The sequence below is a fragment of the Lissotriton vulgaris genome, chromosome 12, assembly GCF_964263255.1.
Source record: "Lissotriton vulgaris chromosome 12, aLisVul1.2, whole genome shotgun sequence".
Lineage (NCBI taxonomy): Eukaryota > Metazoa > Chordata > Amphibia > Caudata > Salamandridae > Lissotriton > Lissotriton vulgaris.
In genome coordinates, this window is record NC_141700.1 from 100,652,678 (window position 1) to 100,679,854 (window position 27,177).

General features: G+C 43.2%; 1 protein-coding gene across 3 annotated transcripts in view; it reads left to right on the forward strand.

The window, feature by feature from the left end:
• ADAM15 (ADAM metallopeptidase domain 15) overlaps positions 1 to 26,587 on the forward strand; it is a 245,133-nt gene extending 218,546 nt beyond the window's left edge. For all 3 annotated transcript variants that reach the window (XM_086947377.1, XM_086947378.1, XM_086947379.1), the window contains 2 exons: positions 15,113 to 15,243; positions 25,930 to 26,587. In XM_086947377.1, coding sequence (XP_086803503.1) covers positions 15,113 to 15,243; positions 25,930 to 25,987 — 189 coding nt within the window. In that variant the 3' untranslated portion in view covers positions 25,988 to 26,587. The remainder of the gene's footprint in view (positions 1 to 15,112; positions 15,244 to 25,929) is intronic.
• Positions 26,588 to 27,177: the final 590 nt, after the last annotated feature.

Here is a 27,177-nt window from a genome sequence, read left to right on the forward strand (position 1 = left end):
AGCATACCCTTCGAACTTATGGCGAACAAAGTGGTACAAAAGGGGGTGGCGATGGACGGAGCATCTGAACCAATCAAACACTCACAGCCAGTCAACAGATCTGGGTTTAATCGATCACCGTTCTTTAGCCCACTCTGCCACCCCAGTTCAGACAACTCCAAAAACAGCAGCGCCAAATGGGAGAACTCCTGGGTGATTATGAAGGGAGGGCGAAACGGAACAACATCCAAATCCTAGGTGTTCCGGAATGGCTGGAAGGGCCGGCGGTGGATCTTTATGTCGAGGACTTGATTCTGAAACATCTCCAGCCCAAACGTCTCTCCAGTTACTTCTCGATTGAACGGGCACAAAGAGTCCCAGGCGGCGGGCCTAAACCAGGAGCCCCTCCACGCCAAATTATTGCAAGAGTCTTCAACTTTCGAGATCGAAACGTCATCCTTCAAACGGCACGGGCGGGACCGCCATTGAAACTGGAAGATGCCCATATCACCTTTTTCCCCGACTTTGCGATGAAAGTACAGTCCCGCAGGCGCAGCTTCCTAGAAGTAAAAAAGGTGTTGCGAGACAAGAATATAAAGTACTCCATGCTATTTCCGGCAAAATTGCGAATTGAATCGGAGGGTAAGGCCTGGTTTTTCCTCTCTTCAGACAAAGCATGGGAGTGGTTGGAGGGCTGGCGCCAGGTATTAAGGTCTTCGAACAGTCGCAGGGCCGCGGAGGAGCGTTCTCCCCGAGACCCTGGGCTGGGGAGCCAGGAACAGCTAAATGAGATCAGCCACGACGATCAGCGATGTCCTTCCACCACTGTCGACCGTCTTGGAGTATTGGATGGGAATGTGATTACGGATGCTGAACTTACTGGCACAGCTCCTGCTCCAGGCAACGCCTCGATGCCTAAAACTCTTCCCCGCCTTCCTTGATGTTTTCTATATACACCCAAATGTTGATACTTGAACAGTTCTAGCTATTTTTATGCGGATATTACTGTGCACTCTAAAATGTCATGATATGATTATAATTTACCTACGTAACCACATTGGTTAAAGGCGAGAGGCACCACCGGCTCACCAGGTACCCCGTTAATGGTTGGGAGGGGGCAGGCACTCTGCCGTGTTGGGGTGTGAATAGTTTAAGGTCCGCAGGCAGGGGGGTAGGGTGGGGGGGGCAACATGGTTTCAATTCTTGGTTCTTTTTCTTCTTGTTAAAAGCAGCGTCTTCCTTATTCTGGGGCACGATGGTCAGCAGGGTCCGGCCCTGGACTTCCTTGTTACCTCCTGGGTCTGCTCCAAATTACATCTCCATTAGTATTGATGACCTCTAGAGAGACTGGGGCACCCCTGGGAGGGATCTCCAACCACTTTTCTCCCCGAACACCAACATGACACACTCCCGGGATAGGTGCTCACCCTCATGACATGGAATGTTAATGGCCTTGGTAACAAAATAAAGAGGGGGGTAGTATTGCAGTATCTCAAGCGTCAAGCCCCCGACATAGTCCTACTACAAGAGACACACCTGATGGGCAACACCTGTCAGGCACTCCAACGAGGGGGGTATAAACTGCTGGTTCTTTCGGGATTCACTTCTGGGTCCCGAGGCACTGGTATTCTGATCAAGAAGAGCCTCGCACTCACATGCAACTGTGGAGGCCACTTGGGAAGGGCGACAGCTGAATGTTGTCTCAGTCTACATCCCACCGGCACTAGGCAGGGAGGTACTACAGACCCTGGAACGACTACTACTAAATCTCCCACAAGGCACGCTGATTATAGGTGGGGATTTCAACATGACAATGTATGACGCAATTGACCGGACCTTATGGACTTCACACAGGCGATAGGATTAGAGGACATATGGCGAAACTATCACCCTGACACTTCCTACTTCACACACTATTCAAATGCCCACAACAGTATGTCGCGTATCGACTATTTTTTCTGCCCTACGACTGACATCGGGTTCTTTCGACATCCAAGGGGACTCCCTCGGGCATTTCAGACCATTCCCCTCTTGCTGTTGAGCTCACATACCACCAACAAGTCACCCGAGGACCCATAATTCTAAACCAATGGCTCCTGAAAATCCCTGACATTAAGGACAGCCTGCTTGACATACAGAGTATTATTTTGCCGAGAACGTTGGATCTGTGCAGTCGGCTGTCATGGTCTGGGAGGCTTATAAAGCGGTTATCAAGGGTAGAACGCTGGCTCTTAAAGCCGGGTACATACACAATCAGAATGAACAGCTTCTCCAGGTTGAGACCGACTTACTTCGCCTAGAATCGGCCCATAACGACAATCCATCCGAAGATACGGCTAACCGTCTCCGAACTAAACAGCTTGAATACAAAACACTAGCCCAAGAAAAGGCACAAGCTAAACTCCTTAAGACTCGCCACCGAGTCTATGAACTGGGCGACAGAGCGGGCAAAAGGCTGGCTTGGCTTGAACGACGCGAACAAGGCGCCAAATGGGTCCCACTGCTTGTTCGCCCAGATGACACACATATCACTGACCCCCAGGAGGTAGCAGAGGCCTTCGCGGACCACCTAGAACAGTTTTATTCGGCTAGGCAGCAAAACACTGCGGAGGAGTCTCGGCAACTGCTCAACGAAATGCACTTGCCTACTCTCTCTGAGATTGATAGGGAGGAACTGGAGGCGGACCTCACGGTTGAAGAGATTGGGAACGCGATTGTCGCCATAAAATCAGGCAAGGCCATGGGACGTAACGGAGTCCCCATTGAATTTCTGAAAGGAATGGCCCAGGGGGTACTCCCTCATCTAAAAAATATGTTTGAAGAGTGCCGCGACAGGGGCAGCCTGCCGCTCGATCAGCGGCTGGCCTCCATTGTCATGATTCACAAACCAACTAAACCAACTTCGGACTGCGGCTCCTATAGGCCGATTTCATTATTAAGTGCCGAAGTTAAGATTCTGGCTAAACTCCTAACTACTAGGCTCCTTACAGTTCTCCCCTCCTTAATACACGACAATCAATCGGGTTTCCTCCCGGGTCGTAATACGGCCCTGAACCTCCGTAGGGTGAATAATGTTCTGGGGCGGCAGCCATATATACAAGAGGATGCTGCAATACTGTCCCTTGATACCACAATGGCGTTCGATTCAATAGAGTGGTCTTACCTCTTTGAAGTCCTGGGCGTTATGGTTTCGGACCCAGATTTATTCAATGGATCTGACTACTCTATACAGACTTGCTGAGTCAGGTACGAGTCAATAACCACACCTCCAGACAATTTGAGCTCTGCAGGGGGACAAGACAGGATTGCCCCCTTTCCCCGCTGCTATTTGCACTCACCCTAGAACCATTAGCCCACTGGATTCGAACAGATGCCTCTATCAAGGGTCTTCGGTGGATAAGGACACTATTGATAAAGTCTCCCTTTATGCGGACGATATCCTTGTCTACGTCTCATCCCCTAGGTTTTCCATTAATAGTCTGCTGCATGTCATCACCAATTTCGGGAAATAATCTGGTTTCTCGATATACTGGTCCAAATCAGTACTCTACTGTTTGCATGGTCCTCCGCCCACCCTCCCGCGAGGATACTCTATTGCCGTAGCCCAAGATGGGTTTAAATACCTCGGAATCTTCTTTACCCCAGATCCCAAAATATTCTATGACCATAATTTAAAGGGCCCGTTACAGAGGCTCCACAGTGATATAACCCCATTGGCGCTCATTACCATTGTCCCTCCCCGGCAGGGCAGCTCTCTTTAAAATGTTGACGCTTCCGCGGTTTCTATATGTCCTTCAAAACTGCCCCTTTCCTGTGGCTGATTCCTACTTTCGCACATTAGAGGGAGACCTTCGTCTCCTGTTGTGGGACAGTAAGACACCCCGTATAGCCCTCCATAAACTCACCCAGGGGTGGTATGATGGGGGTATCGCCTTACCAAATATGAGTCTTTATTACTGGGCTTCCCAACTAGTGGCCACTAATCAATGGCTCTATGGGTCACCTACCAACCCAGCCTTTCACCGGAGCGCTACCAGACAGGACGAGAGGGATACTTGGGTGCCCTGTATGGTAAACGTCCCCGTAATCGATATGTAGGTCCCATGATGCAGACAATAGCTATATGGCACCGTGCCAATAGGAGTATGGGGTGGTCTGACACTTTCACCAAGGCCACACCGCTCTGGGCATCTCAAAAACTCGGCTCCCTTTGTTACCAAATGGGCTTTGATAAATGGGACACGATAGGCATATCCACACAAGGTGACATGATTCACAAAGGGAAATTATTGACCTTCACTGACCTTCAACAGAAACACGCTCTAACTCAGGGCGAGGCATTCCGATACCTTCAAATTAAACATGCTATTCTCGCAAACATAACTGATTTTTCCTCCCTTCCAGTGGCCAAACCCCTAGAGGACAGATTGCTCTCAGAACCCCTTCAGACTAAGGCAATATCACACACCTACCGCAAACTATGTAACAACATGTCTGACTCCTTCCAGATCTTGCGAGACAAGTGGCAGGGGGACGAAGGGCACCTAGAAGATGACGAATGGAGGTCAGCACTGATGTCCCCCAGGGAAACGGCGATCAACCATCGATTTAGACTGATCCAGCTGAAAGTCCTACATAGGGCATATATGTCTGCCCCCCTCGTAGCTAAGATAGGCAGGCATCCCGACGATCTCTGTCTTCGAGGATGCAGACTTACAGGCTCCTTTTATCATATTCTGTGGGACTGTCCTGTAATAAAGCAAATATGGGAGAGAGCGACCCGAAAAATGACCAATGCATTGGGAAAGCCCGTCCCCTTGTCGCCTAAAGAGGGGATCCTCAACATATGGGGCGCCACAGACCTGTCGGAAATAGAGCTCCAGTGGGTGGCTTTGGGTTTTCTGCTGGTGAAGCGTGCAGTGGCGATGCAATGGGGTGCCTCACAGAGGCCGCTACTGGTGAGATGGGTGGCAGAAATAGACAGATGCATGATTGCGGAGAAAATTGTATACACGGTCAAAGGATGTCCCAAGAAATGGGATAAGAAGTGGGGCATCTTTTCTGTTTCTCACAAACTCCATCATTTCCCTTAACTGGCTAAAAAACAATCAGAAGATGGAGCCGATGCCCATGCGCACTATGGTCCATAGGAGAAGTCACCTATCTTGTGACTTCCAAAGACTTTTCCAGGACAATAACCAAGTGCAAACATCCAAGCCCAACACCTGTTAGCGATCTATGCATAGTGTGTAACTCTGCAGCTCTACATGCCAAGAACAGATTAATACTGGTAAGTAGCATTTTCCTTTCTATAGATATGATGCTACTGGATAGCTGATATTTGATTTTGGTTGTCCTGAAAATATTTATTACTTCAGTAATATTATTTCTGTTGATGCTGATGTAGGCAGCGCATTGATCAAAGTGCCAGTGGTAACAATAAAGTTAAGGTTTGAGATGTTTAAAGATGATGTTTGGGTAGACATTTTCAATAGATATTATGTTATTGATGGTTGTGTTACATGGGTAGTGCTGGTACTTCTGGTGCTGGCAAGGATGAGGAAAAAAAGACTTAAATGTGGTTCTGGAGGTGTTTTCATTAATGAGTCTGGTGGTGAGGTGGAAAGTATTGATTTAAGTGTTGGTGATGAGGGATCCTTGTTGGATTTAATGGCCGTGTATGTAGTTGGGGCATTGCCTTTGTTTGGGGTGGAGCTTATGATGCGGATTCTGGTAAGATTGATGATGATAGAGCTGATGAAGGAATGTGCTGCAATGTCTGGAGATGTTTATTACAGATCAGAAAAGTATGATGCTCATGTAAGGGTGTTGTTGGAGTTATAATGAGGATATGTGTGAGTATTGTTTTGCTGGATGCTGCTGTGATGAAGAAGTTAATGAGTGTGCTGACGTTTGTGGGGTTGTTGAGGATTTGGATGTTGATGGAGCAGCAGCACTGATTGTGTGACGCATGAGGTTTGGTATAGGATGCAGTGATTGATGATAATGCTGCGGATCTCTATTTTAATGTCTTGATGAAAATGAACTGGAGTTAACAAACCTTATTTGTGTTCATGATTTTGTGTTATAACACAGATACACTCACTAAAACAATGTACATCTGACTCTAAGCTACATGACTCCAGTGGTGGAGTGTAACGTTATGCAATGAATCTGGTGCTAATCTCATCAGTGATGTCGTTTTTTATGGTCTTGAATAGGGTTCTCCAAATTCGGTCCTGGACGACCGGATCCATGCCAGATTTTTATGATAACTGCATTTATCTAAATAGGTATATGCTGAGAATCTGGCATGGATCTGGCCATCCAGGACCGATTTTGGAGAACCGTGGTCTTGATAAACAAGTTTGAAATATTGGTGCTTCTGGTGGACTCAGAGATGACAGCTGTGGGCCTATTCATGGTTGTGTTTGCAGACCCTCTAACCCACACTGTGCCACTGTACGGCATACAATATCCGCTCTCTTTGCATCATCAGCGTTGAAGAGACAGATTGCCACAGCTGACATAGAGTGAGCTAGAAAGCACTGCGTAGAGTACCAATCCAGCTCTGCACCCTTCAGGCCCATTAAGCGCTTTACATCCTCCCCAGGCTGGCAAATGTGGTTTAGACCATTTGTTTAGGTAGCTTTAATAAAATAGAGGAAGCTATTGAGGCCGAGATGTGCTCCATTGACCCACCCCTACTATTGCCTCACCAGCACTATTTAGGCAGTGAGGAGCTGTAAGCCCCACCTCCTCCTTCAAGCCACACCATTTTACACAAAGGTGGCAGGACTGTGTTTGAATTGATGGTGAACCTCTCTGTAATGTTGGTGGCAGCGTTTGAGCTGTTGGGGAAAAGTGAATTATTAATTTGAGAGGGAGTTGACTAACCCACATGGTAAAACACTGCCTTGATCTGTTAAAACACAGTTCACGTTGAAAACCACATACAACCCACATTAGTATAGTACAAGCACCAGGGTTTTCCCCAAAGAAATGTGTGATAGGCTTAAGCAGTACCAACCAACCTTATAGTCATGAAAAATACTGAATACAATTCGGAACCCAAATTTAAACCTCAAGAAAAATGTAATTAGGAAAAATCCCATAAACATGGTAAAAATTAATTAAAGAAATGAGTTTAAGGTAAAAGGTGCCAGAAACTACTAAGTATAATTTAAAGTCAAACTGTGTGATTGACATCGACTAGGTGAATTTCTTGTCTAATGTAACTGAGCGGGAGCTAGATCATCCTTACGGGCTGCACCAGTGAAAAGATTTACCTTTAGATTTAAGTACTTTTAAATGTTAGTCAAACTCCTCCAGTGTAGCAAGCCAGGTTGTTGAAGTCAGCAAGGGCCCAGAAAAATGGACATGCTGAACTTTACTCCCACTGAACCTTTTGTTTTGGTGCAGTGGCTCAAAGCAGGACAAAGCTAAATTCTGTAGGCGCCACAACCGCTTTGCAGCTGGGGTGTCTTTGCTGATTTATTCCCATCACAAGGACTTTTTTATTTTATTTATTGGCATTTTAGCAATGTACATATATTCACATACTAAAGTATGAAATTGAGTTATAAACGTATAGATATCGATCACAGTTAGTAACACCAATTACAACAAAACATAACTGGTCAGAAAAGCAGGTTTGTATCGACATAAGTCCAATTCACAATATTATGACATTGTGTAAATCAATTTGTTTCCGTATGCAGAAGGCGCAACATTCTTTTTATGTTGTCATCCAGTGAATGACGACCATAACAGTACAAAAAAACACACCAGCGGTGTAGTCTTATAACCCTCCATATTTATCAGGCCATGGCCCATCTTGATCAGGTTAAACTATATTCAGCGATACAGTGTATTAGCTGAAATTTTGCACAACATAGCAAAGGCATTGGTTTGAACGTAATCACTTTTTGAGGATCTTGGAAATGTCCGGTGGGGCACAGCAAGAGGCTGTGGCCAACGAGGACTACACAAGTCATACACTAGTTTTTATTGATCCTACGGTAAATTTGAACTTTGCTGGAAAAAGCTTCTAGTGAGAGACAGTGGCAATTTGAAGCCAGCTAGGTTGTGCTTTTCTTGGGGAGCTTTGGTGCCTTGTAATACTGGCATTCCCTCTTTGAAAATGTCACTACTGGTCTCTCCCACAGCTCCCAGACTTCTAGAAAGGCTGTCAGGGTCCACGTGTCTCTCCATCCAGGGCTCCCATAGGGTCCAGCGCAGTCCATACCCAGCTTGCAAGCCGGTTCTTCAACACAGGATGGAGCTCTTCAGCCTTTTGAAGGAGGTCAGCCAACTTGGCCTTCGAGAGAGCTGCAGTCCCTGGGCTTGAATGAGAGTAAAATGCGCCTCAGTCCTCTTCACAGGAATCTCAGAGATGGACTCCCTCATGAAAGGGTTTTCTTCACCAGACATGACAATGTCAAAAGCCAGGTATCCAGTTTGCACCCTTGTTTGTCCTGTCTCATCCCAAACTGATTTCGTGATCAGTGCCTAGAGATTACTCCTCCAGAGCCATTACGGCTTCAGGAGAAGTTCTGTAGTTTTACTGGCAGGGAAGCATTAAAGGACTCACGAAGGCTTAATCACATTCATTGGGTCTCCTCAACAATCTGAATTAATTTGTGCTAAAACTTCCAGACGGCACAAAGTATAATTTTATATAGTTCCCTTTCCATTCACCAAAAATCTATCCTCACCATAGAACTAGAATTTTAATCAATATTAGAATTAAACTTTAAAGGACTTTTCAAGCTGTTTCCTAACTAGAATTATGTCAAATTAGCTTTGCCATGGCAAAAAAGCCATATTTACCTATACAGTGAATACATTTTGAAGCAGGTCACTGGAGGGACCTAACGTTCTTAATAGATGTCTCACTTTTAACCATAAGGCGCCAACCTTATGGCAACAAGGGACACTGAAAATGACATATTTAATTAATAAGATAGGTTTTCCTAAATGATAAATCACTTTTGTTTTTTTCATATTTTAAAGAACGGGTTAGGCTGTTACAAGTCAAACTATTAAGATACACCTGTAGCCATGATTTCCAGGCCCCCAAGTGGGTGGTGTAAATTTACGTTGCTGCCCACTTTGACATTTAACTTTTATGTCACAGGTATACATCTTCCAAATTACTTTGGTCTATCATGAAGATTAAATACACCAATTATGTGTTGTCAATTTTGCTTCAACTTTTAGCCACGAGGTTCACAGACGCTGAATGGTAATATCATGGGGCCCATCGCCACAAAGGCATTGCTGAAGGAATTGTAGATGATGGCCAGCGAGAATCTTGATAGTGTTAACAGTGGACACATTTGAAATTATTGTGGTGAGCCAGCCGCAATGTTGATAGTGATTGAGCTAGAGATATTGATGAAAATGTTGGTACAGTTGAGAGTGAAGTTGTGTGGGATGAAGGTGGTTAAGTTTTGGGAGAATGGACAGTGGATTTTTTTGAGATGATGGTGTGTCTGTTTCTTGTGATGGAGTTTGAGATGACGGTGGTGAGCATTTTAATGTTTGATGGTTAGGGAGTCTGACTTTATGTTGGTGGCAGAAGTGGTGACAATCTTCATCTCGATTCAGGTACTTTCGCTTGGGAGAAATATGGCATTAAATGGCCCAGATGGACTGTCACACTTTATGGAATGGATAGTCGAAATAGAACTTGCCTCCCAACAGTCGAATCACAGAATTTTCTCATAAAATTTTGTGAATATTGTTCAAAATCACAAGACATTATGCAATTGGCTAGAAATTTGGTTTGCGATTATATCTCTTATTAATTTTTAGGACAAAGTCATGCTTTGCATTTGTGTGAACGTAAAACAAAAAATCCATTTGAGTTAGTCGGGAGACGGTTTCAAGCAGATAATGTCTCATGGCAAGATGTTTACTGCTCAGACAAGTTCTAGTGGGCAAAATATTTCAAGAAATTGCATAAAGTGAAATTTTGTGAATATTACAAGTTTGGAAAGCATACTTAAAATTTTGCAAAGGCCCAGACTAGCCTTGCAAATTTGAATATATTTGAAACGTTCAAAAATCATTCCTCTGTCTTCTAGGCTGTGTGCTATGAAGAAAGGCCCAGTAGGTTATGAAATTGGCAATCTGATCAAGACAATATTGTTATAATGAAACAGCTTACTGATTACGATTATAATTGAGGTTATGACTGCAAAGAAAAGTACTCAATGTCTAAGGTGTGGCTATTAAACAGAACAGTGAACCTATGAATGGGCTTCAGAAGAGATGTCCTATATTACTAGATGAAGCGTGGTCACCACAGAAGGACCTAAACAAAGGAATGTTGGGGCACTGTACGTTTAAAACGTAGACGGGGAGAAAAATGGGCTCAAAAACAAGAACACCATCATCGGGCCCTCATCTGGTGGAATAATACTCTCGGATGGGCTCAACTTTAACTCTTCACAGCCAAGGAGGGGAGCTATTACTGTTTTATGTTGGGATCATATGTTACAGTTAAAATAGTCTCTGAGGCCCCTTAAACCACTTTACTTTTAAAATGTCTTAGGACTATATTAAAAACAGAGGAAGATGTGGTTGTAGAAAATTACTCCCCCGCGCCCCCTATTTAACTGCGATACGGAATCCCAACATAAAAACAATAAGAGCTCCCCTTCCTGATTGTGAAGGGTAAAGGTTAACCCATCCGAGAATATTGGACAACCGTGGGTGGACCCGATCATCGTGTTCACCTGGGGTATTAGACGAACGGATGAGGACCCGATGATGAAGCATGCCACACAAACCTTGTGTGGGCAGGGCAGTAGGTGTTTGCCCAATGAGCCTGATGAGGAACATGGTATATTAGGTGTTTGTTTTTTGAGGTTCCGTTTATCGTCTGGGGAAGACGTGACGCTCATCCTCCATGGACACTTTCCGCTCCCTCTTTTTGGAGTGAATGATGGAGACATGCAAGTCTACTCCTTTCAGTAACATTACACCTGGGATTTGGGAATAGCCCAAAGTAGTAGAATAATTCAAAAGTGTAAGAGTAAATTTACTAGTAGGAATTCTGCATGTGTTGAGTTACCTTTATGAATAGGCCCCATTGCCTTACTTTGGATCCTTCTCTTCGGCATTTTTTGTCTGAACCTAGCATGTGCCTGGGCCTCCCTCAATGTCAGCAGGAAGATCAATATTGTGACTCTGACCTCTTCTTTGAGTCATGCTGTACTGGCTTCTTGGGCCACCATGTGTGTCCCCTCGGTTCAGCATCCTATATATACTGTGGAGGCGGTGCAGGAGCGCTGCCCATGAGGCTTTACTAGCCAGCCCTTCAATCTGAATTTAAACCTTAGAGGTCCACTCTGCTCGGCTAGCTCATAAGGGTTCTTCAGTAATGATCTGGTCATGAAACAGAATACTGGAATTTCCATGGACAAAGGTAAGTTCTGGTTGTGGGAGGGTCTCAACCCACACCTGCATTAATCCTCAAGTGGCTTGAGGAAGTGGCACATAATGGTGTAGCCTCACCAAGGCCATTTCCTAATGCAATTTGACACGTTTAAAGGATATATAGGGAACCTTTCCTCTGAATGGTGGATGCAGAGACCAGACCCTCATGTAGGTACATTATGTACCTGACTATACTCTAGAGCTTACCACAGTACAGCCTAAGAGGGAGCATATCCTTCATCTGGTGAGATAATGGGTCGAAAATTGTTTCATAATGGCCCCTGTATTGTGGGCTGCCTTGTTGAAGGTCACTTGTATCTTTTCTGCACCAATCTGCATCTCCTGCTTTTGATGGTTTGATTGTGGTATGTCAGCATCTTGCCCATCAGTGGTCCACAATAGCTCCATGTGTGATAACCCCATTTGATAAGGGTACATTCAGTGGATCCAGATTGGAATGTTATGCCTTCCTTGATCAGCATTAGGCACCCCTGTTTTTGCTAGTGATAACCCAGTCCCAGGGGCGCAGTCACCACTTTCACATCCAGCAGGGATGAAACGTTGGCTGTAAGCCTGTTGCCACTCTACATCTGACCAGATTTGCAATCTTTTGTGGCTTAGTGGCACTCGGGTCTATACATGGCGGAACGTATCTACTCATTTCACATCTGCTATTAAGCCAGATGTAGTATCCCTTTTAGATGACATCATATTGCATCATTGGAATTGTTATGTTTCCTATGTATGTTCTATATTCTTTATGTGGGAGTTGCTCAGATCTCCTGGCATTCCTATCCTGGTGGTTGTATAAGCTGTTTACTCCAGAGAATAAACTTCTGCTACTTCAAGAGTGTTTCCCATTTACTTCATAAATTGGCGACGAGGATGGGATCTTGACGAAGGACCCACTCTTTGAAGGAATTTTTTTTTTTTAAGTAGAGAAAGAAACTCGAGTAACAGCGTTCACCAGACAAGAGCTAAAAGAACAGATGATGGACGGAATGCTGAACTACTAATCAAACATTCACCCCCAGTCCCAGATCTCGGTTTAATCCATCATTTCTTTGCTCACCGCGCCACCCCAGTTTGGACCCAGCCATGTGCAAATCAGTCTTGACCTTGCTCGCCATAGGTACAGTCCAGCCCGAACTGCCAGATAAGGGCTTCTATAAAGAGGGGAACATACTAAAAAAGAACCTCCAGTCATAGTTATAAGGCAATAAGAGAAAAATGTAGTAGGGGACCTTATCACTTAAAGTCCATCAGCAATGTCTGTCTCCATCATTCAGTGTTGTGGGTGGTTTAACCCCCACAGTGCTGCGTTTTCTTGCAAACAGTAAGCTACCGCACAATGCTACATGACTAGTCTGATCTGCTATTTTGAGTTATATATATATTTACATCCCTTGGGCACCAATAACTGATTCGTAAAATCCTTTCTCCACTGAATCAACCTATGAAGATTGCATTTCATTTTTAGGTCTTCATCAGCAAAGACCTTTATAGTTACAAAATATATATACATGTATAATATACTTATTTATAGGGACTTTAATCCAGCCCTTTCCATCCATTGATTAGTGATCGTCATTCACATTTTCTTCCATCCACTACAGCACATAGCATGGGGCAGTTGGCTAGCCCACTTCACCCAATGTTTAACTTCACTGTGAGTGACGGCCTTCTACCATGTCACTGTAGCACATGCACACACATAGTAGTTCCCTTAGTGTCAGGGACTCGATGGCAACAAGCGCTTTTTAATAACGAAAACAGTATTTTTGGTATTAGCTACAGTTTTTTTTCTTTTTTTGTTTAGAATGACGAGAGCCAAGTAGCTTCCTCAACAATACATTTGAGCAAAAGCCATGACAAAACAAAAGAAGAAAAAAAACAAGAAATGACAAAGCCAAAAAGCTGCAGCAGACGCCAGGGCTATTAGCTTTGCCAATCCTTGTAAAAAAAACTCTGAACCAATCAGGATTTATAAAGCACGGGTATTCATCTGATAGGGTATCCAGGCGCTTGCAGGTCCTGGACGCTTATTCGAACAGCCAGGTCTTGAGGGCCGTTCGACTTCTGGAAGTGAGGTGATGGTCCGGAGGTGCGTGGGGAGGCTGTTCCAGGTCTTTGCTGCAATGTGGGAGAAGGAACGTCCTCCACTTATGCTAAATGGCCATAAATATGTTCCAGTTTATTCTAGCATTTTAGTTTATACTTACCCATAGGCAGCATAACATAAAACAATGGCTGCAGCTTTCTCCATCGCCATAAGAGGGCAGTATTGTTCCATATGTTCGATTTCCCTGTATTAAAAGGAAGCTAATATTTCCCATGCGGTATTCTTATGTTTCAACACTGAATGTCCATACTCCTTCCTTCGGTAAGAATGAATACCGACAGTTCGGTAGGGTTCATGTGTTGTTCTGACAGAAGGACACGTTGATTTGCGCAGGGCAGATACTTCAGCGCTGCATAAGCAATAGCAGAGCCGACAGTGTCATTCATTTCTTGTTAGACTTTTCCATTGATAATCCACACTTTACAAAGGGAGCCTCCTCTCAGGTTCTCTAGGGACATTTAGCACCCACCCCTACTCTCCCAAGCAGCTCAGTTGGGAGTCCTGTCCCTCTTCCCTTGCTCAGATATAAATACACCTATGTGAACACAAGTGTTTTGTACCGCATACCCCTACCATTATTTTTCAGAAAAGTGCTTATCAAAGCCCTTTTATTGTCGCTGTCCTAGCACGGTCGATCGACGCTCAAATGTATTACCGCAGTACAAAGGAGACCCGAAAACTGTTTTCATTTGCTTGAACAGGGCTCGAGCCAACATCTGTTTTGTCCTTCATTCTGCATGACGTGGTTGGGGTGGGGGGGTGGAACAATATACATGGGCTATGACAGCTCCAGATCTTATACAGTGGTTTGGCGATGAGAGGAGTAGACGTTTGCTGCTAGGGTCGACACTGATCTTTTTGCTAAGGCATCTCCAATAAAAAGGATAACTTGGTTGCAATCTCATGGCTGCCGTCTGGTAACTATTTCTTGCAACCCAAATGCAAACTATTTAGAGTGGTTGTAAGGTATTGTATTGCATTGTAATTGCATTTATATATTGCTTATTACCCCTGATGAGGCGTCAAAGTGCTTTTTCGGCGAGTAGCACGCGACTCCGGAACCCATAAAGGATTAGTGGTGAATTAGTATAGTGAAATTTGAAAGTCATTTGAGTGGTGGACATGTTAGTCAGTTATTTGGATTTAGAAGGATAGCAGAGGGATAAAAGAGGGACTAGGTAGTTTGATTGTGGAACCAGAGGAACCCTGGTACATTTCTATCACCCCTGCAGAGGAGCTCAGGGAGATAAACCATAGAAGGAGGTCAGTGAGATGTATCACTAATCTGAGGAAACGTTGTTCAGTGGAAGTCCTGGACGTAAGCTGGCATAGCTGTAGGATGACTGACCCTAAATTGTGTGAAGTTTGAATTGAGGAACTTTCCTCAAGATTGATGTTGGTGCTGAAGACTCTGAGTCGCACAAAATAAATTAGTCCATGCCATGTGAAATGTGGCAAAACTGTACTAATCTGGAATTTGCTGGCCTATGATCTAACTGGAGTTTTAGGTTGTGAGCAACACCCTGATAGCAGTGAGTAACTTATCCTATTTTTATTATACAGCCTCAAGTTCTCGCAAAGCCGCCTCCGCCACCGAAGAAGGCTCTCCCCTTGGGTCCCACTTTCCAGACAGATGGAGAGTTGCCCTCTTCGGTTCCCTCGTACCATCCACCAGTCATGGCTTTCCCTTCCAGGTGAGTCCAACTAACGCTGAAACTCTATGTGGCAAGCCTGGTTTCATTCAGTGACAAAGCTTCATTTGCAATTCCAGAAATGTGCACCAACCATGTGGCAGATGACTGTTGGGTTCTGGATAGAAAATTTCAGTGAGGAAAACTCAGAGGAGCTGTCCAGGCTTCTCGTTACGACTGCCTCTATGCTGTCCATTTCTCTTGACGCCTCCTGTTCATAACTATTTTTGAGAAAGTCTTGTGGGTTCAGCCTGCGCTTCTTACAAATACGATGGCCCTATTAAGTGGAATTGGCAATTACAAGGTGTAAAGCCTGAACCACTGACAATTCCAACATCTGTACACTATGGGTGTGTTGAAGACGTAGAACTTTCATTCCACATGCAATGGAGGCCTATGAATCATGCTGCCCCTTTGAGGTATTTTTTCTTCTAAGGCACGCATTGTGTCTCTGCTGCAGATTCCCTCTACACTACCACCCTCTAACCATAGCATTCTAGATATTGACTCTCATGTCCTGCAAGAAAGCGTCTTATACCCTGAGGTACTCATTTAGATTTTTACCCTATAGTTCCCTCCATAGACGAGCTAGCTCTGTGGTTAAGTATAAGGACTGCGCCTCGGACATCAGTATGCTCATGTTCAAGAGGCCGGTCTCAGCACAGTTTTATCATTGCAGTGTGACCGGCCTTTGGTCACAAAAAACAGGGAATCTGCCGGCCTCATTAACATTAGTATGGAAGGAGTCGGCTTGCGACTCCATGTGTTCTCTAGCGAATGCTGGGATGGAGACCTGCATGAGAAAGCAGACCTTCATCTAAACATTCAAAATCACAATGTACCTGCATTGTGACCCCTATACCCTAAAGGGTTAGTGGTCACAATGTACAACTAGAGAGAGGCACTGAGATTCCAACCATGGAGGCAGCATGAAGTTCTTCATGGGACCATGTTTTTCTCCATCCGATGTTCGCAGCCTTCCCTAAGCTTGAATTCATCGAGTGATAACCGATATTTAAGTATACGTATTCACTTATAAGGTAACGCTTTAAAAGAATGTTTAGAGAATTCTGAGAATCCATGCATATAGAATGAACATAAGAATGAAAGATGTAGATGGTGTAACACTCTCACAACATGCATTAGACACCTTCACAGAAAACATTACTTTTGAGGTGCTGGTACCCGTTAGACGAAATTTAACACTTAGATCGAAGAGGCTTCCCCCGATAGTAGGCTCAAAAAACAAGTTGTGCCCTCAAAAGAAAAAAACAATCTCTCTAAAGTAACGGGACAACTACAGGAGGAACATAAGATCCAAAAATTAAGGTGGTCCTTACTAAATGGTCTCACTACAATGGATACACGTACATTTTAGTTCATTAAAAATAAATATTTAGGCAAGGATTGCTCTAAGGAGCCAGTTCCAATAGATGAAAGTTATAGGAGTGAACCCAATGAGAATGTGTATGCCTTGTCTAAAATAAGGTTTGCACGGAAAGAAATTAACACTCCAACTAATAACCCTTTCTGGGAAGATACCTTGATTGTGGAAATCCACAAACTAATTTTGGAGCTTAAACATTTCAGTGCGTGGATCCAGATGTCATTTCAGCTGTTATTCTGAAATCTTGTCGAAATGCATGGACTAGCTATCTCAAACATGTTTGATTTTTTTGCTCAAGCACTGGCTTAATTCAGAATTCTTGTAAGGGAAGTAAAAGAATGGCTTTGTATAAAATGGGTGATCGTAATGTTCCCCCAAAGTTACTGTACGATTGCCATCTTAGAAGCAACTAGGAAGATTTTTGCGAAATGCCTTTTATTGAGATAAACACTGCGCAAATTCACCTGATCTCCTTTAGGTAGAACAATGCAGTTTCCGTGAAGAATGTTCCACTGTAGATAACATTTTATATTTAACAATGATTTCTAAAAAATACGTCATATTGAGGAAAACAAAAATTATTCGTAGGATTTGTGAATTTTAGCAATGCCTTCTTTAAGCTTTATAGAGTAATAATGTGGCAAATATTAAGTAGCTTGGGTGTCCCTACTACTCTTTTGAGATCATTGATCAGCCGGTAGGGTGTTGAAATATCGATTACAAAAACATAGTTGACATAAATATAGTTGTAAAAATATCGTTTACAAAAATATCGACACCCTATACTTAAACAGGTAAGTACATAAATATCTACTCAAAAATATTGCTGTAATAAATATAGATGTAAAAAATATCGACTTTTTAAATTAATTAAATTTACATTAAATAATAAATAAATATAAGTAGTATTTACAAAATACATTGCATTACTTTTATTTTTAAACTATTGAAAACAAATTAACTACACTTTTTCATTATAAACTTAATAAATGTGTACATATACATATATTTAACACATTACTTTATATAACAACAATAATACATACATATAATTAAAATATGCAATATATTATTAATTAAAACATTTGATAGCGTAGGTGTAAAAATTACTATTCCCACTCCAGAGGGTGCAACAGTAGGGAAAGCGTTGGATAGCGTAGGGGTAAAAATTACTATTCCCACTCCAGAGGGTGCAACAGTAGGGAAAGCGTTGGATAGCGTAGGGGTAAAAATTACTATTCCCACTCCAGAGGGTGCAACAGTAGGGAAAGCGTTGGATAGCGTAGGGGTAAAAATTACTATTCCCACTCCAGAGGGTGCAACAGTAGGGAAAGCGTTGGATAGCGTAGGGGTAAAAATTACTATTCCCACTCCAGAGGGTGCAACAGTAGGGAAAGCGTTGGATATCGTAGGGGTAAAAATTACTATTCCCACTCCAGAGGGTGCAACAGTAGGGAAAGCGTTGGATAGCGTAGGGGTAAAAATTACTATTCCCACTCCAGAAGGTGCAACAGTAGGGAAAGCGTTGGATAGTGTAGGTGTAAACATTACTAAATGTATTTACTCATTTATAAAATAACAAATCGTTTTTTTTATTTAATTAATCATTAATTAAATAATTATTCAATTAAAATGTAATTAATTCACTACATTTTCACTAAAAAATTCCAGTACACACACCTAAAATTAATTAAACAATTAACATAATTAATTACATAATTATTAATCAATTAACTAATTGAAATTAATGAACTATTATTTATTACACTATTTATAATCATTTAAAACATTAATTAATCTATTTTATTATATTTAAATTACTTCCCACCCTACTCCCCTATACACCCACAACCCGCTACGGAACTATTAACACTAAATTTAACATAAAATACATTATTAACTAATAAAATACTACAAAAAATACTACTTTGACAACAAATACTCATTAAAAACTACATTACTTATAATTATTTAAAAAACGATATTTTTGTAAACTATGTTTTTGTAAACGATATTTATTACAACTATATTAATGTTATCGATATTACTTACCTGTCTGTCGATATTCTGGTCAAACTATATTTTTGTCATCAATATTTCTTCCTGTAGATATTTTTGCGGCGATATTTAGGTTAGTCGATATTTTTACGACGATATTCCTGCTCTGTACCGATCAGACTATACTTGGAGAATTGAATAAAGGTTTGATTGAGTTCCTGTACAGAATATTCCTCTGAAATAACTATCCATATCAATTAAAACAAGGATTCACCTTGACTCCTGCTCCTTAGTTATCTGATTTTCAAACAAAGATCTTAGATGCAAAGACCCATCTTGCGAAGCTGGACAAAAATGTGATTTCCATACTCATGTATGCTGATGATTTTGTCTTTATGTCTCTTCCATCACTTGGCCTGGATGTATTGACCTCTTTTTCTGAACAAGATAATTTATCATTAAATGAGAAAAAAAACAAAAATAATGTTTATGGGTGTTTTAGGCCTAAATACTCGGAGGCATTGGTACTATAAAGCAACCAACTTGAAACAGTAAAAGATTACCCACAATTAGGTGTGAATATAATCATTTATCTTGGGTGAATCAAGTAAGGATGTTAATGTTAATGTTAGGTGGTGTTTTATATAGCGCTCGGCTACTCCGGGGAGTGTCCCTGCGCTTTATGACCTACCACAGAAGCAAAAGGGGCAGGCAAAAGTAAAACAGGGCCTACTGAATAAATAGCCAGGATTTCAAGTCCTTTCTAAAAGCCAACAGATTGGAATTCTGGCGCAGAGCAATTGTCAGGGTATTCCAAAGCTGAGGCGCCAGGCGCTTGAAAGACCGGCCCCTAGTCCGAGCTCTTCTTATAACTGGGACCACAGCAAGAGACTGCAATGCTGACCTCAGAGATCTAGCTGGAAGATAGAGAGCCAGCCGTTTTTTAATATATTTGGCCCCAGAGGCATGAAAAGCCTTGTGGGCCAGAGTAAGTGCCTTAAAAACTATCAGTTTGCGGATAGGCAACCAATGTAAAGACTGCAAGAGGTCAGATGCTTTGGTTCGGCTATGTAGGCCAAAAGTGGCCCATGCAGCTGAGTTTTGGACCCCTTGCAGCCGTTGCAGAAGGTACTCCGGCAGGCCTAACCCGACCCGATGAGGGCCTGCACCGTGATTTTCTATGTGCCAACGGAAGCAGAGGAAGAAACTTCCGGAGCATCCTCAGAAGGCCAAAGCATGTTCCTGCTAAGCCGAGAATCTGAGGCTTCAGTGTCAAGCCGTTGTCGACTTTCACACCGAGTTACTTGGCTATCGTGGTTGCGGCCGATGGAGGGAACATATCTACAGGCCACGAGTCCTGCCAGCTCGTAGCAGACCGACAGCCAAAAAAGAGCACCTCAGACTTATCTGAGTTGCACTTGAGGCTGTTCTGCTGGAACCATTTAAAAACAGCCCCAAGGCACCCCCGGATGCTCTCACCGTCAAACTCCGACCCCTTCCCACAAGTGAAAAGGAGCTGGGTATCGTCGGCATAAGATACGATCTGGGCCCCATACGACTCCGCCAGTGCCGCCAGAGAGGTCATGAAGATGTTAAACAGAGTAGGGCTCAAAACAGAGCCCTGAGGGACTCCGACTTCCAATGGCGGCACTACAGTGGAAAAAGGGGGGGCCTAGACCGTTTGACAGCGGCCCGCTAGAAAAGATCTAAACCAGCTGAACACCGTCCCCCTCAGAACAAACTCACTGAGTCTAGTGAGGAGACCCTCATGGGGGACGGTGTCAAAGGCCGCCGACAGGTCGAGCATCACCAGCATGGCCTTGCCTCCTCCATCCAATACCTCCTTGATTGCCTCCGTCACTTCCAATAGCGCCGTCTCGGTGCTCAAATTGGTACGGAAGCCGGATTGCGTAGAATGTAATAGGTTGTACGTTTCAAGGAAATTGGAGAGGGATGTGTGGACATGTTTCTCCACAATTTTGGCCAAGGCAGCCAGAAGGGAGATAGGCCTGTAATTGGCGTAGAACTCAGGATCCAGGCATGGCTTTTTAAGTAATGGAATAACCATCGCCTGCTTCCAGACTGAAGGGACCACTCCAGTACTGAGAGAAAGATTCAGTAGGGGATTGACAAGGGGATTTATAACCTCCACCATTCTAGCCAAAAACTTGGCTGGGCAAGGATCAAGCGGAGAGCCCAATTTTAATTTAGCTTAGAGCTCCAAAGATGTGCCTACGGGAAAAGATGGAAATTCCGAAAAAGAGGGCTCAGAGCTAAGTCCAGACCCCACCAGGGCACTCGCGCTAGGGCCTGCCACTGCCCCAGTTGATACAAAGGAGTCCTGAATGGTCTTAATTTTGATGGTAAAAAAGTTAGCCAATGAGGTCACCCAGGGTTCCGAGTGCGCGCGTACCGGCGTACGTATTTTAGGGGCAGTAAATTCCCTTACAATGGTAAATATCTCTTTGCAGGAGTTGGTGGCAGCCTCAATTCTCTTAGAAAAATAAATTTTCTTTTCAAGCAGAATGTCTTGATGGTATGCTTTGATAGAGGCTTTGTATGCCAGCTTGGCCAGGGCGTCATACTGCCTGCGCCAGGCCCTCTCCGCAACCTTACACTGCCGCCGTGTCAAAGCCAATGCTTCCGTGAACCAAGGAGCAGAGGCACGTTTGGCAGATTTTCGGGGTGCAATTTCAGGGGCAAGTTCTTCTATACTTTCAAAAAGCCAAGTCTGCATAAAAGCCAGATCCCTTTCTAAATCCCCAGACACCGGGCAAGGGTGAAGCAGACAAGCCTGGGCCAACATTTATGGGGTTACACTGTGATAGGCCCGTGGGGCATGACAAGGCCGTAAGAGAGTATTACATGGTGGTTTGCCTTTCCAAGGAAAAATCAGTTATCTTTGACCTCCAGATATATTTTTAGATCTGTAGGCAACAGAGATATTCAGTCACTATTAAACGCCTACTTAGTATTCCATCAGTGGCGTTATGAGCTGCTAAAACACAATCGATAAGTGCCTTTAGAAAAGTATTCTTGCCCAGAATCTAAATTCTGGAAGTATTATTTAAGCTTTTATAGTTCTAGTTTAATTGAAATGATGCGTTTAAAATTGTGCTTAATCCGCCCGTTATAAAGAGCTTGTAGCCGGATCATACATTACACATATAGTTTATTTGGTAGTCCTGAAAATTAGCTCACAAACACATTTGGCTCCTACTCAGCCATGGTCAACAAAATGATGCTTTTACTAAACATTTATGTAATGCCTAGAGCAATTAAGCCTTACGAACATTGAGATATTTGCACACAGAAGTGCCAAAGCATTGACCATGTGATTAAAGGAAATAGTGAAAATAAAAAGGAATCAATATGATGTGCAACATTGTGTGCAGATTAAAAAACCTATAATGGTCTCGTGTTCACAAGACGTGGGGCGATGCAGTTCTGTTTAATAGTAAATGTATGTCCATTGGTACGCAGTTTCCATGAACTTTAAATTCGGATCTCTTCCATTAGGAGTCACAATGTGGTATAAAAAGAGAGCCTTATTTATCCACCGAAGATGTCAGTTGTTTAACTTTATTGTGCAAGATGTGACTCGCTTATTATTCTTCAGTCCTGGCTTAATAAATCTCCTAAATAAATATATTAGACCAGTACTTGTAAACTATGCATTTGGAAGCTGTAACAATTATGTTAAACACTCTTTTGGTAAACATCTGCTATTGTTTGAAGATTTTTTTACATAATTTATAAAGGTGTGAATACTGTTAAACTGATTAACTTTTTGTGTAATGGAATACGAAATGGATAGTTTATATGTGATCATGAAATAATGGGCAATAAATAAGTATTATTACTGTGTTGAAGTTTCATGAAATTATGTATGCTTTATTAGAAGAAATGGTGTCTCTTAGAAGAAATGGTGTCTCTGTGGATACACTATGGTTTAAATAAAAAAAAATAGAGTGTAAACTAGAAGGTTTTGACAGCTTATATGTCCAAATGGTTATTGCTCGCCCTCAGCAGGGTGTAAGTATTCCATGCTCTGCAACTGCAAACAAAAATGCTAAACATACGTTAATGCTTTTGCAAATCGCAATGGAGGGGGTCGTCTGTTTGTGTTCCTTTTTCACTTGTGAATCACAAGGTGTTTCAGTGTATGCTTTGCGATTCTAAATTGTAATAATTAATCACAGAGCACTGTTCCTTGTGAATCCATAGTTGCCGTCACAAATGCAGTCACACTGACTCTGCAAAATGAAAATTGTTTTGAGAATCGGACCTGTTGTCACTTGGACATCCAAACATCAGACCACAAAACGATCTCTTAAGGCTACACAGATTGTACATGCACAGACCTCTTGCCACCGATGCCATCATATCCTCTTGAGTTACGAAGGTCCAAACCACAGACGAGGATTTTTCTCTGCATCAATGTAAAAAATCCTCAGATATTTACATGTATTTTAATGTAATTCAAATGCTGTGGATAATAATGATTCCTTCTTTTTCATGAACCTGTTTTGTCTTATTACTCAGACAAATTTGCGTTATCCCAGAATAGCAGTTATTTCAAGGTGGTGCTCAGAGTGTAAACAATCCCAATCTATTATTTACATCTGTAGAGTCAGATTTCTTGAATCTTAAGGTCACTCCTAGCAAGAAACTCATATGGGATAAAGTACCCTCTGCCATACATTATAAGGATACTAGCAGCCCGCCCCAGCGTTGCCTGGGGCAGAAAGGGGCTGGGGGCAGTACACCCGCTCCCGCCCCGACCCCCTCCCGCACCGACTCCCTCCCGCCCCGACTCACTCGCGCCCCCCACCCCGCCCAGACTCACTCGCGCCCCCATCCCGCCCAGACTCACTCACGCCCCCCTCCCGCCCAGACTCACTCACGCCCCCCTCCCGCCCCAACATTTTCATTTACTGCTGCCTCCTTCTTTCCTCCCCCTGCATCACAGTCTCACTTTCCCTTTCCTTACCTGTGCCGCTCCTCACTGCACAGCCGCTCGTCACTGCACCGCCCTCCTCCTTGTCGTCATCACGCACGTCGCGTCGTGGCCAGCGCTAGGTCCCGGCCGGCGCTACTTTCAGGGGACTACTTTGTTTACAAACGTAATTTTTTTAATTTACTTGTTTTAAAAAAAATTATATAGCCTATGTCCATCTACACACCCTGACATTTTCATAGATGTATCGGGTGTGTCGATTGGCTCTGTGGTTCCCGAGTTTACCTGGCCAAAAGGTGCAAGTTCTCTCTTTATAATAGTAGTATAGATTTCAAGTCACCAAAGAGTTCTGTGACCATATAAAGAAACAAGGCCTTTGGCCATGGAATTCCTAGATAACTTGCAATATCTTTAAAATGTACAACAGAAGGTATCTTATTCCTTATAATACATGGCATAAAAACGCTTTTTTGGTAAACTTCTTAAATCCTTGGTGTCTTGCTCTTTTATATGAGAGTGATAGAAGTCAGCAGACGTGAAGAATACAAGCAGAATCTAGTATGGAATTAAACATCAAAAAGCAGTTAGCAAAGTGTTACAGAAAAATAAATTACAATTAGTTTAATTTAAGTCAGATTAAAAAATGGTAAGGCTAATAAATGTATAGGTAAATGCAGAGGCATTCTGTTTTCTTAGAAATGACCATCAGTGTGAAAAATAAACATTTTGCCAGAAATATCTCCTTTCTGCTCATCGCGGTTTCTTTTGGAAAAACAGATCAAAAGAATAAAAAGCCAATTTCCTCTGCTTTGCTCAAGTTGTAGCTGTAATGATGCTCGTGACCTGCCTTTTACCCTGGTTCTGGCAACAGGAATTATGACATAATAACTCATCTGTAATAACCTATTACAGCTGAACAGCTATGTCATTTTGGCATTAAGAGGTGACGACAGACATAAGAAGTCGGCTGCAATAAGGAAATTAGAGAAGGGCTTTTATACTAGGATTGCTGGCTCCCATGTATTATATATAAATCTAAAACGCAAGGCTCTTTCATAGTGGAACTGTCTGACACTAAATAAAAGTCCTCTCATGTACATACAACTGAAGACTAGCTCTAAAACATAACTTGGGTACACAGTAAAAGGAAGTTACGTTTTAATACAAAAAATCCGCACTTACGGGCTACATGTGTGCAAATGTTGTGACCCACGCTATTTTATTAGTTAGATGGAACTGTGTTACTAAAATAGTGTTCCTAAGTTTCCTACCATGACAAAATTATTACTTGTTGGTGAATTACATTTTCTACAGGATCTGGTGATTGTGTATTGTTTTCTAATGGAATCTCCTTATTTTTCGTAGTGTTATTGAACCCTTTCGTACAGATGCGTGTTAAAATGACAAATGAGCTGGCTAATACAACCACAGAATGTATTACATAATGCCACATAATTTGTCATTTCTTTAGTCAGCCCTGATGCACAATGTGGCCCTCCACTGCTGCATAATTCCAGTGGCCCTGATATCGTACATACACTCTACACCTTTAATCTATGATGACTTCTCTTTGTAATACGCGTCTTTTTAGATAGCTGGGCTGCCTGAGGATGCACAGGTCCAGGCCTCAGATAGCAGAAGATCCCTCATGTTAGACTGGTTAAAGCCTCAGACAGAAGAAGTATCTTAGGCCATACAGGCCAGCGGCTCAGACAGCGGAAACATATCTCATGGTTCATCGCCCAGCAGGCTACTCCTCAAGTTACGCAAGTCATATACTCACATAACCAACTACTTCTCTGGCTACATAGTTCCAGCCTCCAGACAGACTTATTGCTCAGCTATCACTGCAGGCTTCAGACATTAGAGCTAAAACATGCTTTGCTGAAAATAAGGAGCACACGGGGAGAGGCGTGGGGCAGTGGCCAGAGCGGCTGACTCCGTGGTGCAGGGCTCACTGTTCGCTCGCCGGCAGCAGCTCAGCATCAAGTGACTCCAAGCAATAGCTCACTTCATCTCCCCGATGGCCCCCAAAGCCTTGAAACCCTTAGGGGTGATATGATTGCGCTTTACAAATATGAATTATTGCATTCTTATACATCATAGAGTTAGTGCAGCCTCACACAGGGTTTCCCATCAGGGTACGCAGCCCTTATGCCTTCTGAATAAGAACTGTCTCTTGTCTCCAAGCTTAGCAGATAACTCTGCTCCTGCTGATATATGAACTGTTAGTGCATCTGTTGTACTACTTGTTGAGCAGTGCTTGTCATCAGACTGTTCTCTGTGAGCACAAGTGCCATCTGTTGGCCTCTATCTGATTGATGTTCTTGTTTCTTTCCTGCAGGCCTGCCCCGCCGCCACCCGCTGCCTTGTCTGAGGATCCACATGTACAGATGACATAACTGCACTGCTTTCATATGGCATAAGCTACGCAGCTTTGCTCGTCTAGGCTGTGATTCTCTGCCACCTGATCCTCTCCTCATCCTCTTCTCCAAGACTGTGTGGATGTGTAGGAGAGGGCAACCAGACTGACAACCGCTGGCCAGTGCGTGGTGGGACACTACGCTACTCACATGGGACATGCCGCTGAAAGATGGGTGCACAAGCTACATCTCTGCCCTGCTCCAGCCTAGTGTCACTCAAGGGTGGTGGTTCCGGGGGGAAAAAAACGTGCCATGGAGGAAGGCAAGAGATGGACCAATCCTGGAGAAGGAAGGACTCGGCCAACCAGCAATTTCTCAGTGCCATTTCTGCTCTGCTGGGATTCGGGGCTTGGAAATTTAGCAGCTGCTTGGGGCCAGCTTTACCAGTTTAAGCCAGGCCGTTTCCAGGTGCATGTTGACTTTTTGGTTGGAAGGACACACAAAGCAGCTTTTGATCATGCCAGAAATTATATTTTATTTGTGAATAGGAACTGAAATGTTGTATATATTTTTTACTGCCGTGCAACAGGATGCTGGAATTTCTGGCTGTCAAAGTTAAACTTTCATCTGGTAAATTTACGGTAGAAATCAATGTTTCCTTCTTTCAAAACACACGTGCATGTATAGGGATTCTTAACATCCATTGGCATGAGAAGCAAACACCCAATAGTATGAGCTTCCTTGCTCACACCCATGGGAGCGTGGTAGCTGTGATCCGTTGGCTAGGGCTGTAGCCACCATTTAAAGCAGGTTTGCTGAAACCTATTACTGTTGGTGTGTGGCGCTTACACCTTTGGGATTGGATATCTAGCACAAGTTTCCATGGGTTGCTAATGCACATGACAGAGAGGTTGTGGAGTCATTGGTTGCAGTTGCTGACCACTATTAGGGCGAGGTTGCTGAGACATGCTGGCAAGGGTTTCTGGCACTAATTAGGGTTGTTTGATGGACTTCACTCGGGTGATTTGTAGGCAGTAATTCACAAAGACCATTGACGCCCATAGGTTTGCATTGTGAAACACATGAAGATGGTGTTGTGACATCCCAGAAAGTGTTGTTGGCTACCTGTCAAGTATTTTGGTGCTTTAAGACAATTATTGATAGAAAGTACAGTGCTGGGTAGAGAACTCAGTTGAAGTAGGGTAGGTTGCAGTCTACACTAAAGATCC